The sequence below is a fragment of the Cervus elaphus genome, chromosome 16, assembly GCF_910594005.1.
Source record: "Cervus elaphus chromosome 16, mCerEla1.1, whole genome shotgun sequence".
Taxonomy (NCBI): Eukaryota; Metazoa; Chordata; class Mammalia; order Artiodactyla; family Cervidae; genus Cervus; species Cervus elaphus.
The window spans coordinates 13563316-13578958 of record NC_057830.1 but is presented as its reverse complement, the minus strand read 5'-3'; the positions used below and the strand labels follow the sequence as shown (position 1 = coordinate 13578958).

Sequence of the window (15643 nt, the reverse complement as noted above, 5' to 3'; positions counted from 1 at the left end):
CCCAAATATGTGTGAAATTCTGCCTATTACAGCATTAGGAAATCTCTTCAAATAAGTGAAAATATATTTTCTTACAGCTTTAAACTCTTCCTTATACATTTCAATTTAAACAATATTTATAATCTTAAATCTACAACAATTTCCAATGAATATTTAAAATTTAATATTTCCAGTGAAAACTGGAAATACTGATTTACTAAATGATTGACATCGATTTCTACTAACCCTGGTATTTTCAATTCTGCAAAACTAGAGGCGGGAAGCATGTTTACTTTCCAAATGAAAATCTCACAGTACACGCATTCTCCCATCAAATTGATCACTAGGGCCCCCCCACCCACCGGCCCTGAAAAGCTGTAATCCCACAAGCAAGAGCCATACCCGTGTGCATGCACTCATGTGAAAATATCACACACACTAAATTGCACTGAGGCCGTGACAACATGCAACTTAGTAATGTGCAATATCTCCACCAGAGCAAGCAGAATGGAGCATCGGGGAAGAAGGGTGTGATGCAAACATTCAGGACACGACATGCTCTGAGGGGAGGGACGGAACGTGGCTTGAGGGTAAAGGATGCATGCCACTAACTCAAAAATCCATGAAATGTAAACCGACCACAGATGTAGTCAGCATAGAGGAACACTTATCCAGGAAGTATGGAGAAAAATAACAAAGGTTCAGAAATTCAATGGGACGGTGTTTATATCAAATAGCCACATAATTCAGAAGGCAAAGCTTAAAGAACAAAGACACTTTCACTGTCTGGACAGACATGCAGTTCACTCCCAATTTCAACTCCACTTTTTAACTTCTTAATGAATAACGTGAAATGAGTCTAATAATTCACTTAACTGCAACAATGATGATGACTGATGATCAGTGCTTATAAAATCTGATATAACCGATAATTTACAGACTAAACTACAGCCTCAGGACATTGTGATAATATTTTCACGATCATGTATGGAATATTTTTCCCTCTTAAAATCTTTCCCTATGAGGAAACATATTCCATTTTGAATATAATCCCTAAGAATGAAAAAACTGACAGGAGTTTGTGGAACTAGAGCTCGTTGTTATCTTACATACATGAGAAATTTCTTCAGAGGCATCTATGCAAAACTGCATATTTTAAGTCTTAAATTTGACCCAGTAAAGAAGTAAAAAGCACGCAGACTGCTAAAAATCATCCTGAATTATAATCTGTAATTTATATAACTTTATAGCTGTGCTTAGAAAAATGGCCCAGCCTGTAACAAGTTATCTTGTCTGCACCATATTTTTCAGACTCACAGAAATCTATCAATTTTGAGAACAATTAGGATTATTGTACCGCTCCTGAGGGTTGTTAAATTTTTTTTCCATATTAAAAATAAAAGTTAAATGAAAGGTTTTTGTATGAGTACACATTAGAATCAAGACATGGGCTCCTGTTACAGCATGTAATTAATGTGTACAATCCCAAGAAGATAAAGCAAATCTAACCTGTAAAGAGACATATATTTCCTCATATTGCTGTAGATGACTATACTCTCTCTAACCTCAAATTCCTTCCTGAACCAAAGACCTCAATTTTTAAAAAATTTTCACTGAAATACAGTCAATTTACAATGTTGTGTTTGCTTCAGGTGTACGGTAAAGTGATTCACTTATACATACACACATATATATATTTCTACTCTCTTCCATTATAGTTATGACAAGATATTGATTATCCTGTGCTATATTGAGTGTCCTGTGCTATACAGTAGGTCCTGGTTATTTTTTATATATGGTAGTGTGTATAGTTTAATCCCAAACTCCTAATTTGACCCTCTCCATATCCCCTTTGGTAATCACAAGTTTGTTTTCTCTGTCTGTGAGTTTATTTGCTTTGTAAATAAGTTCACTCACACCCTTTTTTTTAAGATGCCATATATAAGTGATATCACACGGTATTTGTCTTTCTCTGCAAAGAACTGAATTTTTCACTGCTGGCTTCCTGTGTCCGGCTGAATAATGTTAACAGGACCACAAATTTAATTCTTCACTTTTGACACAACAGTTCCCTGCTGGAAGAAAGCATCATGGTATACCAGAAGAATGTGTGATCTCCATCCGCTGGATGTGGGTGCAAATCACAGCTCTACTTACCAATTCCAAGAAACCATGACATGAAAGAATAATGTTTAAAACAAAGGAGATGGCATTATGTGGTGTGGAAAAAAATGACTCAATGATAGATATTCAGAGGACGGTCAGCTATGCTAATAAAGGTTATATCAGGAAACTGTAGTATCTTTCTTTAAGTCCTTTATAGACAAGCTAGATAATTTTCGGTAAGACTTGGCTTAAGTCACATCACTTAGAAGATTCTGACAGCCTTGATACGGTTGACTCATAACTTTACCCTACTGGGAAGACAGAAAGTTATTTTTCCTTTTTGGTAAGAATATTGGCATAAACTTATCTGAGTCAGACAGATATCACTTAGACAAACTAAAGTTAATCTGTTGCTAGATTAATAAAGATGATAATTGAAGGTCAAATAGGCTTAGAAGGGTTGCTGAAACCAAAAAGGATCTTTTCTGAAGACAACTTCACCCTGAAAGGTGTTACAGTAGACAATATAGTCCCAAACTTGGAATCATTACATGGAAGGCTCCAGGTGGATACCTGGGAGCACCAAAGGGGATAAGAGTTTTTTTGTTTTTAATCCCACTTACTGTCCAATAACGGCTTCCCAGGTGGCTCAATGGTCAAGAATCCGCCTGCCAGTGCAGGAGACAAAGGTTTGATCCCTGGGTCAGGAAGATCCCCTAGAGGAGGAAATGGCAACCCATTCCACTATTCTTCCTGGGAAATCCCATGGACATTGGAGCCTGGTGGGCTACAGATCATAGGGTCGCAAAAGAGTCAGACACAACTTAGTGACTAAAACAACAACTGTCCAATAAAGTCTAGGAGGGAAAAGGGGAAAAAAACCTAGCAAAGTTTCCAGAGAAAAACACAGTTTAGGTTCATGCATGCTATTTGAATGTAACCAAGGAGTTTCCAAAGATTAAAGTGGTATCCTCATCCACGGTTATATGAACACAGTGAAAAAAAAAAAAGGCAAAATCAGTCAGACAAAATTATCAGGTAAAATCAAGATTTCTGTGGAAGACTAGTTTTGAGCAATTACCATTTTCTTAAAAGTATGTGGAAATAGAAATGCCAGCCAAAGGTTCACTATTCAGAGAAGCTTTAGACTCCTAACAACTTATTAAAAAAAGAAGCTCTTATGGATAACATGAGCACTTAATTTGAGTAGCTATTCAACAGAAGTCCAAATGATGTAGAGGCTTCTTAATGAGTTAAGAACAATGAGGGACAAAGGTTGGCGAAGGAGCTCAAACAAGGCTGCAAGAGGCCTCTGCCTACCTGACATGATGAAAAGGAAAAGGGAGTCAGTGACTTGGAAAGAGGATACGAAGAACAAAAGTTGAAGCATCAGCTCATTCAGAAGTGAAGCCTGTGATACATTTTTATCAGATGACATGATGGAAGTTTCTGGCCAGAACCTATGATACACACAGAGCCTATGACTTGGAGCTAACTCCAAATGTCTCATTTCTAGGACCCAAAGGACCCTCTGCAGAGGGCACAGCCTGGCTGCAGAGGGAAACAGGAAGAAACAGGAAGGCCATCTACTGTCCCCCATGAGCAAAGCCAGAATTCCTGAGAGTACGAGGAGGCTTCTGAGAGAAGGTGAGGTGTACGTGTGGAGCAGGAGAGGCTTCGCCTGAATAAACCCCATGATGATTAGGAGCTGGAGTAAGAGCCTGCGGGTGGAAAGCTGATGGGGACAGGCCGCTAGATCTTTGCACATCACAGACTTGACAGCAGGACACTGAAAATGTTTTACGTGATCGTCACGAAGGAGATTTTAAAAATTTGAAAACACCAGTGTCCCTCAATCGTTTAGCACTACGAAGGCTCAAGGCAGAAAAACAGGCCTCTCGTGGAGAGCAGTTTCTGAAGGAAGTAAGAACAGCATAAATCTTATCCCTACCTGATAGCTTCTTCCACAGACTGGCCAATAATATTAGAAGAAGGGCCTGGCTGAGATAGTGGTGTCAGGCTTATCACCCACTTCACGGGCTTGTAGTACTCATCACTGGAACTTAACAGATAAAATAGTGTGGTCAGGAAAATTATCTGCAAAACAAAGGACAGTATCTCCTAAAATATCACATTTGGAAACTACAGGAAGGAAACACAAGTGGAACCAAGAATATGCTTTGCTGTGGAAGGCGTGTGACACGCACTCGTCTGTGTGGACATACCAGCGACAGGACAAAGTTGAGGAGGGCAGTCCCGCTGTAGAAGAGGATGGTCAGGAGCGTGGTGACGGTGGTGAAGAGCAGGCTCACGTTCCGGCTCATGACGATCCACAGAGACTCTAAGATCTGCAAACATGTGAATGATGCTTAGTAAGGACAATGGTTAAGGAAATTATGGTGAACCTACTACAAACGTTAGGCAGCCATTAAAACAGACCTGCTATAACACAGAAATATACTTTATGATAGAATGCTCTGTTTAAAAAACCAGACACAAAAAGTTTACACACGGCATGATTACAACTATGTGAAAATGGCACACAGAGAGAAAAAAATACCTACAGGAGAATATGCCAGAATGTAACCTGTGACTGAACATAGCTTGGAGGACCACAAGTGCAGGCCATGAAATTCTAATATTTGTCTTATTAGTTACCTCCCCTACCAGCTTGCCATCTCCAACTTAGAACAATCGAAAAATATAAAAAGATCACTTCAATGACTTCAGTAAAGTCACAATAACAGAAACGAACTGAAGTCACAAAATCAAAATGAACAGACGGGGTCCGAGCTCTGCAACTGAAAATCTTTCCTCAGATAGATAGGACCCTATATTAAGACCTACTGAGTGCATTTGATCCACCAGCAAATTCACCAGAACCAGATATTAATACATGTTAAATATTACTGAAAGAAGATGTATAATATTTATAGCATGCCTACATGTTTCCATTTCCTATCTCTTCATGAACTTAAAGTCCGACTTGATAATATCCGTTCTATTACTATCCCCAAGAGGACTATTATATCTACTACTGTGGGCAAGAATCCCTTAGAGGAAATGCAGTAGCCCTCACAGTCAACAAAAGAGTCCAAAATGCAGCGCTTGAGTGCAGTCGCAAAAATGACAGAATGATCTCTGTTCATTTCCAAGGCAAACCATTCAATATCACAGTAATCCAAGTCTATGCCCCAACCACTAATGCTGAAGAAGCTGAAGTTGAACGGTTCGATGAAGACCTGTAAGACCTCCTAGAACTAACGTGGAAAAAAAAAATGTCCTTTTCATCACAGAGGACTGGAATGCAAAAGTAGGAAGTCAAGAGATACCTGGAGTAACAGGCAAGTTTGGCCTTGGAATACAGAATGAAGCAGGACAAAGGCTAACAGAGTACTGCCAAGGGAACAGACTGGTCACAGCAAACACCTTTCCAACAACACAAGAGACAACTGAACACATGGACATCTCTGGAAGGTCAATACCTAAATCAGATTGAAGAGGACTATCCTCCCTCTTAGTGAAAAACATAGAAGCAAGATGGTCAGAAAAACACCTTCCATTGTAGCTTTCAAAACGCTCCCCTAAACCTCACAGCAAGGTAGCGAGGGAAGCAGTAGAGATGATATCATCTTTGTTTTACAGATACACAAACTGAAGCTCAGGGATTTTAAAAAACTTGCCCAAGGGCCTGAAGCTAATTAGTGGAACCAGAGCTGAACACCAGAACTCCTAATATCTGGTTTTATTTTGGTGCCCTTTCCAAAAGAGAAATTCTGTTTTCTGTCATATGTCCAAGTTATACCATCTGTTCTATGAAAGGCCTATCCATTCCTTTCCTGCCTCAAATGTACAACTTATAAAAGGCATATTTTATTGTCCTCAGTGTTTCTTGCAAACCTCAGCTCAGCCTTCATGAGAGGAGTTTGGAAGGCTAGTTTCATTTACAATAACTCCTTACATAAAATCTTGCAAATACTTCACGATGCCTACAAAAATATGCATGACTGACTGTTTGACCTTGTGGGATAAAGAATGAATGAATAATGCCACTGATTCTAAGAAACAAACCAACAATGCCCTTACTTGTGATTTTGACAAGCACTCTTTTGGAGAATTCAGTCTTTTGGAATTTTTATTAAAAATTAAAAAAAAAAAAAAGTTTCTGGGTCATACTGATAGGAAACACTCTGTGGTAATTCTTAAGAAATTAACAGAATACATTAACTGTAGACTGGTAGTTGCCAGCCACAATCCAGTAACTTTTCTATGTACTCAAAGGGATTAAGAAGAAAGGTTCAGAAAATAAGAAATAGATGTTGGGTATTATAAAACTAAAAAACTGAATCAAGGGCTGACCTTGACAGTTTCTTAAAATTTTTTCTGATGAGATAGGTGGTGATGTTAAAGAATGTGATTTTTTTAATACTGCATAATAAAATATGTTAATATTTAGAATATATATGTCAATATTTAGAAATTAGTGAACATTGATTCCAAATGACCAGTGCACATTACAAAATCATGTAAGGGTGAAAGATCCATTCCGAGCCAAGACAGATTCATGGACCCTAATATAAGAGAATAGAAAAAGTTCACTGATAGGGTTTCAAATTCCACACTGCAACTAACCTTAAAGAAATACCATCTGCTGAGTGATAGAGTAGTATCAAAGAATTGCCACAATGATCTGAAAAGGTTATTAAAAGACTTCCCTCTCTTTTCCAACTACTTATCTGTGTGAGGCTGGATTTTCCTCACATACTTCAACCAAAACAACATATTCCAACAGACTTGAGTAAAGGAACAAGTATGAGAATCCAGACATTAAATAGGTTTGCAAAAATGTAACAAAAGCCACACTTATCACTAAATCATTATTTTGTTTTGGAACATGGCTATTTTTCAAACACAAAAAGCATGTTCTTTATGTCAACAAGTAACATTATATTTTAGTGAGCTGTTAAATATTTTTAAAGTTCTCGGTTTTAACTGCTAATACCATAAATACCAATAGAATGTACATCAGCAAAAGCTCTTTGGAGCTCTCAGACCAAAAAGTCTGAGAGCCACTGGACTAGAGAAAACAGAGGGAAGGGATTATCAAAAGCAACATTCTTAGAATGGAAGGACATGAATTTCTAGATTTAACTTCAAATCATCACAGCTATATTAGGCGACTGGGAGGACGGGAAAATGTGAGTGCAGGAATGGGCGAAGGGCCCAACAGAGTCGTAAGAAAACCCCAGGGGAGCAGTAAGGAGTCACTGAGACACTCCTATCTTCATCTTCCAGGTCAGAAGCCGAAGATAACACTGTGACACCAAGAAAGAGCAGCATAAACATTGTTTTAGAAATTTAGAGGTAAATACACAGAGAAAGTTAAAAGAATGGAGCGCTCTGGAGAATGAGACTGAAGGGAGGAAGCTCAGAGCAGGGACAACGCTATCCATTATTTAACACCTTAAAGTATCTTCGACTTTTCAGCTATGGTCATCTCTTGTTCTGATGAAAACCAAAATTTAAAAACATCTAGCACAGCAAACCTCCACTTTTTAAAAAATTTTATTTTTTTAAAGATTTTTTTTTTTATGTGGACCGTTTTTTTTTTTGGTTTTTGTTTTTAAACTCTTTATTGAATTTGCCACAACACTGCTTCCATTTTGTTTTTTTTGGCACCGAGGCATGTGGGGTCCTAGCTCCTGAACTAGGAATTGAAGCTGCACCCTCAGCAATGGAAGGACTTTTCCCAACCACTGGACCACCAGGGAAGTCCCAAACCTCCATTTTTATTAACATGATAAGAGTTACAGGTTTATTCACAAGAGAGGATTTCTCATCTCTGTGAAAAGCCATAGGCCGAGAAACCTCACAAAGTACGCTATGGAGTGAAACTCACCAATTCTGCAAACTGTTCCTCGCTGCTTCCAATCTTGGAAAACAAGGCAGCGGTGGATAGCGCATGAGGGAAGGACAGGAGGGATGACGGAAATCTAAGCCTTTAAACATCCAGTCTCTCTACTGCAACTGGAACCATATCTCTATCTGCCAAAGGACTTCGCCAACCAAAGGCGGCTCCCTTGCTGGTGGTTCAACGAGGGGCATTCTGATCAGTCTAGGCGGTGAGGACCCCATTCTCAGAACCCAGGAGCCGCAGCATCGTGCAAGCTTCCTGAGTCAGCATCTCTTGGTTACTCTTCAACCACAGAGGAGGTACCAGGGGAGCTGCACTTGAGGCCTACGGCTTTTGGACATCTTTCTGGTGCATTTAGAGTTCTCAAAACTGCAAAACCTCATGGCATTAAAAACAGGGTAATGAAAGACATTTACATGTGTGAAAAAAACCTGTGAATTACAGTTTGTTTTTTCCTAAGTTCAATTTAACTAAAAAATACTATTTCTTACCGAAAGAAAGGTCTCAATGTTCTCATGGACAAAGGAAGCGATATCCTGCCAGTCGAGAATGTCCCCCAGCCAGCTATTCTGACGACTTATGTGCAGCTTGTGTCCTCTGTGCCTTCCAGAGTGTGATACGTTCTATAGAATAAAACAGTTCAGACATGAAATCCCCATTTTAACCTAAAGACAAGAAGATATATAAATAGCCTACTTTGTTTCGGGTCCACTGGAGCAGTTTAGTAAATACACAGAGGTGAAAAACTTTGTATTATATCAGAAAGTAACAAAGAACTCCATCAAAAAGACCCGAAATATATTTTTCTGTTTATATTCTAGCTACTGTGTCTCAGCCTAGCTTAAATGCATCCCTCCTAAGCATGTTTATGAACACACTTTACTTGTCAGTATATTCAACTGAACATGAACACAGCATATGCTTTCATCCTATTTTCCCCCCTCTTTCTCCCCTCTAACCTTTCTTTTAGTCTCCCATTTTTGCTTTTCCCCTCCTTTCCTCATCTACCTTATTACTCTTCCAAACAAGCTAAAGAGAGCAGAAAGAAATAAAATATGAAAAAGTATAGCTAAAAGCAATATTAACTATAATGGTATGTATTAATCATATCTCAATAAAAGAGGGAAAAACAGAAAATGAAAGAGAAAGAAGGGTGCAGAGGAGAAATCTAACTTGCCTATCTGGAAAAGAATTACATTGGCAGATATGCAGGAATAACAGATGTGAAAGGGTGATGAATAAACAAAGTGACTGGTAAGGTTAACATTTAGAAATAGAAGTAGATTCTTAACATTTTGCATGTGTTTCCATTTTTGCACTTTTCCAAAAAGCCCAGGGATGCCAGTCTTCATTAGCAATGAAAACGTTAGGTCCTAGTAAAAGAGGTAAAGAAAGCAATGCACTTATCCACTTACAAACCTATGCTTTTAAAACACTGACCTGACCTCCCTGGACCATTCAGGAAACTCAAAGTGGGTGAGGGATAGTAAAAACCGTTTGTGTGTAAGCAGAAGCCCCAAATATTAGCAGAAGAAACAGATACAACCTTTGTAATTAGCTCTTCAGCAGGTCTATCTACCCAGAGATTTCCCAGTTAGGTTTTGTTTGGTTTCAGTATTTATTTATTTATTTGGCTCCACTGGATCTTAGTTGTAGCTTGTGGGGTCTTTAGTTGCGCGAGGCAAACTCTTAGTTGTGGCATGTGGGATCTAGCTCTCTACCAAGGGATTAAACCTGGGCCCCCTGCACTGGGAGCTCAGAGTCTTAACCACTGGACCACCAGGAGGTGCTCCCGGTTGGTTTTAACTCCCAATTTTTATAAACCCACAAAACCCATCACCATCCCTTCAACTTCTCCTAGGCGGGGGCCAACAAAAGTCCATCTAGTCAAGACTATGCTTTCTCCAGCAGTCATGTATGGATGTGAGAGTTGGACTATAAAGAAAGCTGAGCACCGAAGAATTGATGCTTTTGAACTGTGGTGTTGGAGAAGATTCTTGAGAGTCCCTTGGACTGCAAGGAGATTCAACTAGTCCATCCTAAAGGAAATCAGTCCTGAATATTCAATGGAAGGACTGATGCTGAAGCTGAAACTTCAATACTTTGGCCACCTGATGTGAAGAACTGACTCACTGAAAAAGACCCTGATGCTGGGAAAGATTGAAGGTGGGAGGAGAAGGGGACAACAGAGGATGAGATGGTTGGATGGTATCACCGACTAGACAGACATGAGTTTGAGCAAGCTCCAGGAGTTGGTGATGGACAGGGAGCCTGGCGTGCTGCAGCCCACAGGGTCGCAAATATTCGGACATGACTGAGCAACTGAACTGAATTGGCAAGAACACACAGTGCCAAACAGGTCACTAGGGAACATATGCAAATTTTCAATTGCACCCTCCTCCCCGCTCCCCAAGTTAACTCTGCCCCACTCGATCTCTCTCCCCCTCATGGGCATCTTCCACAGCACAGTCCCTGATGGCCCACGGGCCCTGCCAGCCCAGTGTACAGAATGGCCTGACTGTCATTTTTATATTTAGTAAAAAATGATACACATCAGTACAAGTAGCACAAAAGTTTATTTAAAATAATTATCTCTAAACTTTCAGATCTATTTTCACTTCCTCAAAGAAAAAGTTCTTAATGTCCAGAGGTGTACTGTCCCAAATAGTAGCCACTACCCACTTGTGGCTACTGAGTACCTAAATATGCTCCTGGTAAAAGATAAACCAGACCTTTAACACTTAGAATGGAAAAGATTTTATATGTATATGTTATATATAAAATATAAAATCTCATTACTTTTTCATTCATCCCATATGGAAATGACATATATTGGGTATACTGTGTTAAGTAAAATACATTATTAAAATGAATCTCATCCATCCTAGTTTTTTTTCTTTTTTTGTTTTAATGCAGCCACTAGAAAGTTAACATTACATATACGGCTTGCATCACACTTCTACTGCACAGATGTGGTTAAGAGGATGAGACACTGTTGAGGATAATGAAAAGCGGATAGAACACCAATAACAGAGAAACTGGTGTGTTCTGCCACGGAGGTTAATCATCAATTCAAGCTGACCTTTAATCACCTGAGGTTTAAGACCTTGCAGCTTAAAAATGTCAATAAATGAAATCCCAGGGTTAACACAATCCAACCTAGTCAATGAGCCCATAAAAGGGCACTATTAGTTTACAACTGAAATCCTTAGTTAAAATAACTTACCTTTACAAACCAAGAATGATACAGCCTATCCCAAAGTTCTAGTACTTGTTTTTCAATTACGGCCGTATTATTCACCTTATCTCCCAGAATTTTATGAAGCTGGAAGGAATACAGATATAATCTGAGTTAGTGTTTCAGGCAACAATCCAGTAAAATTAATACATGCTGGTCTTTACATTTGTTCCAAATCAAACTAAAATGTCCCAGACTATTTAATTGCCTCCAACCACATTGTTCTTTCCTTAAACTTTACTCAGTATTTCCAGTAAATACTCTCTCTCTGTCTTTTTGCTTCTTTATTCTTTCCTTTATTCTTAGGTGTCTAAGAAAACTTTTTTAGGTCTTAAGAGAAATAAGCCATGCTTACTGACTTTTCTGATCTCATCTGCCCAGAAAAAAATCTTTTCCAAGTGACCCCGGTGCTCATCCATTATATGGAAGTGTCATGTTACATTTACCACTAGCGTTAGAATTACCACACAACTTTCAAGTAAAATTTTAGAACCTCAGCTATAAACACAAATCTTCCTTTGAATATGCTGAGAGATGTGAGGTCTCAGTGTGTGTTATTTGCTTAGCCATGTCCAACTCTGCAACCCCATGGACTATAGTCCGCCAGGCTCCTCTGTCCATGGGATTCTCCAGGCAAGAATTCGGGAGTGGGTAGCCATTCCCTTCTCTAGGGATCTTCCCCACCCAGGGATCGAGCTCGGGTCTCCTGCACTGCAGGCAGATTCCTTACTGTCTAAGCCAGAGATGTCAGATCTCAGAGTTATGACCAATTAAACTGGCCTCAGGGTTTGGGAAATCAAAAACACTAAGACAAGATAACTTGGAGAAAGCTATTCATTACAGTATCTCATCCTACATTTACGTATTACTAAAACCATATGGTACTCTTAAAGACGCTTTTAAAAAGACAATGATTTGTTGCCCCACTTAATATAACTGCTGCTGTTTTTTCCTTCGCAACTTTCTGCATGCTTATACAGATACAGTTTAGAATTCTATATTTTCTTTTGCATCATAAGTATTTCATTTTTGCTCTTCAACACTAACCTTTATTTTTAATGGTTTCATATTAGCTAAGTTTTTCTATTATTATTTAATAATTAATCAATCATACAACATAGAGATGGTTCCCAATTTATAATGTCACAAGTAACAATGCAATATTCTATACAACTTTATTACTAACATTAAGATAAACATACAGGAATCAAAGGAAATGAGCATTTTAATGACTGCTGTGAAACACTGCTAAACTGTCTTCTATAAGGACTGTACCAATTAATACTTTCCAATATTGTATGAAAGAACCAATTTTTTCCAAACCTTATGAACTGATAAATTATTAAATTATTAGATAATTTAATAGGCATGAAAAGGTAATAATTATTTATATTTTTCTTTAGTGATGAGAGTGACCATTTTCCATGTTGGTTTTCAATGTATATTTCCTTTTGTGTGACCTAACCATACCTTTTGACCATTTAATGCTGATCTTATAGATACCTGAACCAGTTTTTTGACATATTTGATACAAATATATCTCCTCAGTGTTTTCTCTTACATTTGATTTATTAATAAACCAAAGACAAATTAGTGAATATAAAAGCCATTTGTCTTTGCATAGTATTTTACAGTTTACAAATGGCTCTCACCTACGTTCTGTGACCTTTGCGACAATCTCTTAACAAAGTTAGACAGAAAAAGGTTTTGTTAACCCTTTATTCTTTTAAAATGAGAAAACAGAAAGAATCTATGATAGGCCCAAGGTCATGCAGCTAGAGTTGGGATTAAAAGTAGCATAGTTAGGATCAAAAGTTGTCTAATATTCTTTCATCTATAGCTTATATAACCTATGAATAAAGAATACCTAACAGAGCAAACTATCCACAATAATTAAAAACCACCATTACCCCTATTCTAATTCTCCCTACTTATTTTTTAACAATCATGGGGATCTAGTCTTTTTAAAAGTTTTATTTATTTATTCACCCATAGTGTTTTTGGCTGTGCTGGGTCTTCACTGTTGCGGAGAACAAGGGCTTTCTCAAGCTGTGGCGAGCAGGGGTTACTCTCTAGTTGTGGTGTGCGGGCTTCTCAATGCGCTGGCCTCTCTTGTTGCAGAGCCCTGGCGCTAGGCACACAGGCTTAGCTGCCCACAGCAGGTGGGATCTTCCCTGGTCAGGGATGGAACCCGTGTCCCCTTCCCTGGCAGGCGGATTTTTAAACTGGACTACTAAGGAAGTCCTCTACTGACTTTAACTGTGTCTTTTATATACCACGATTGTCAGATTCTCACAGTCCTATGACCCATTCTGTCAGCCTCTGGGATCTCCTTTTACCAGATGAGACCTAAAATGGTCACAGACAGCCTCCAGTTTTGGCTGCTTGCACAGTGGCCTTTACTGCAAAAAAGCACTATTTCAAACTGACATCTCCTTTAGCTGTCTAACTCCCAGCACAACGGTGAATAACTAAAATACCACAACTATTAACTAAAAGGAGTTGTCGCTGTTTAACCGATAAGTCATGTCTGACTCTTTCGCGACCCCACGGATGGTAACCCACAAGGCTCCTCTGTCCATAGGATTTCCCTGGCAAGAATACTGGAATGGGGAGCCACTTCCTTCTCCAGGGGATCTTCTTGACCCAGGGATCGAACGCACATCTCCTGCACTGGCAAGCAGATTCTTTACCACTGAGCCACCTGGGAAGCCTAACTCAAAAGAGAGTTCAGCAAAATTCTGCAGCATGTTATAAAACCCTCTTTTCAAATTTGTGGTGCTATCAATCCTAGCAGAATACCACAGACCCCAATTACCAGCCTGCAACATTATACTGTCACAAGTCACAAGGAAGACTGGGCCAGAGAACTGAGTTTAACAGGCACATCACTGCGGTTACAAAAATCACTGAAACACACGTACCGTTGGTGGGATGAGATGCTCTTTGCATATGAGACACAATTCCACACTAAGAGCAGTCAGAATGCCATCTGAGGACTGTGTGACTTAAGGCAAACAGCCCAATCTACAAAAATAGGAGTAAGTCAGAAGGCAAATGTCTGTTCCAGCCTTGCTTGAAATCTTGGCAGCATCTGATACAACCAACCAAGTCTTGAAACATTGTCTTCTGCAGGCCTGCTGATACACAGGGTACAACACAGGGCTCCTCCTCCTCCATCTCCCCTGCTGGCTCACTTCTCTGACCTTCAAAAGCCCAAGTGCTCAGGAAACTATGTCTGGTCCTCCTCAAGCTACACTCTCTCCTTAGGTCACAACACAGGCTTAATGGTGTCCTCCACCTCTCAATTCTTATGTAAAGTCCTAACCCCCATGTGACTGTATTTGGAGACAGGGTATTAAAGGAGGTAATCAAGTTAAAATGAGATCACTGAACGCTGAGCAGAGAGCAAACTCGGGGATCTGAGTAGAACCATAACAGTGAACAGAGGACATAGGAGATACGGCTGACAAAGTAGGCTGGGAGCAGATAGAAAGTGACCTTCTCTGTTCACACCTAAACATAGGCTATAAAGACTTTTTTTCTTTCCTGAGTGTGGCATTCTGCTCTCACTTAGTTTTGGCCCTTTCTACACTGTAGATCTTGGGATTCAATTATTATATGACCCTTAGATGGATAAGATCTGAGCTACCCCTGCAATTTCAATGACTCTTTTAAAAAAAAAAATTTTTATTGAGATATAACTGACACACAATTCACCCATTTAGGTGTATAACTCAATAGTTTTTTTGCATTCACAGTTATGCAACCATGACCACAATCAATTTTTGAACATTCTCAAGCCCCCAGAAGTTGACTCCATACTCATTAGTAATCACTATTCCATTTCTTTCCAATCCCCCTACCCTTGAAAACCACTATTCTACTCTGTTTCTATAGGTAAGCCTCTTTCACACATTTTATATAAATGGAATCATATTTATGTGGTCTTTTATGACAGCTTCTTTGACTTAGTCTAATGTTGTCAAGGTTCATCCATGTTGTAAAATGTGTCGGTGCTTCCTTTTTATGGTCAAATGATATTCCATTATACAGATAAACCACATTTCATTTATCTGCTCAGTTCAGTGGCTTTTCTTAGATATTATGCTTTTGCCTCCTAAATCAGGATCACAAATAGTTTACAACTTTTCATAGAAAATCATGTCTCTTCTGCTGTCTTCCATTTTAGACTCTTAAATATAAGGTTTCAAACCTATTTTTTTCTTCTAAGTAATTAAAAATTTACTTTAAAATCTAAGGCACATTCTTCTAGTTATCCAAATTCCCTTTCTTATTTTCCCAAATAGGTAAGAATTCCAGAATAAAAGTTTCTCCTGAACAGATAATTCAAGAATTAAACGCTACGTTATCCACAGAATAAGTCAGGCAAACATATATCTAAA

At 38.9% G+C, this 15643-nt stretch overlaps 1 protein-coding gene across 2 annotated transcripts in view; it reads right to left on the bottom strand.

The window, feature by feature from the left end:
- TMEM245 (transmembrane protein 245) overlaps nt 1-15643 on the bottom strand; it is a 76842-nt gene that overhangs the window by 20739 nt on the left and 40460 nt on the right. For both annotated transcript variants that reach the window (XM_043927355.1, XM_043927356.1), the window contains 4 exons: nt 11226-11324; nt 8491-8622; nt 4311-4433; nt 4037-4182 (listed from right to left, as the gene is read on the bottom strand). In XM_043927355.1, the coding sequence (XP_043783290.1) occupies nt 4037-4182; nt 4311-4433; nt 8491-8622; nt 11226-11324 (500 nt within the window). The remainder of the gene's footprint in view (nt 1-4036; nt 4183-4310; nt 4434-8490; nt 8623-11225; nt 11325-15643) is intronic.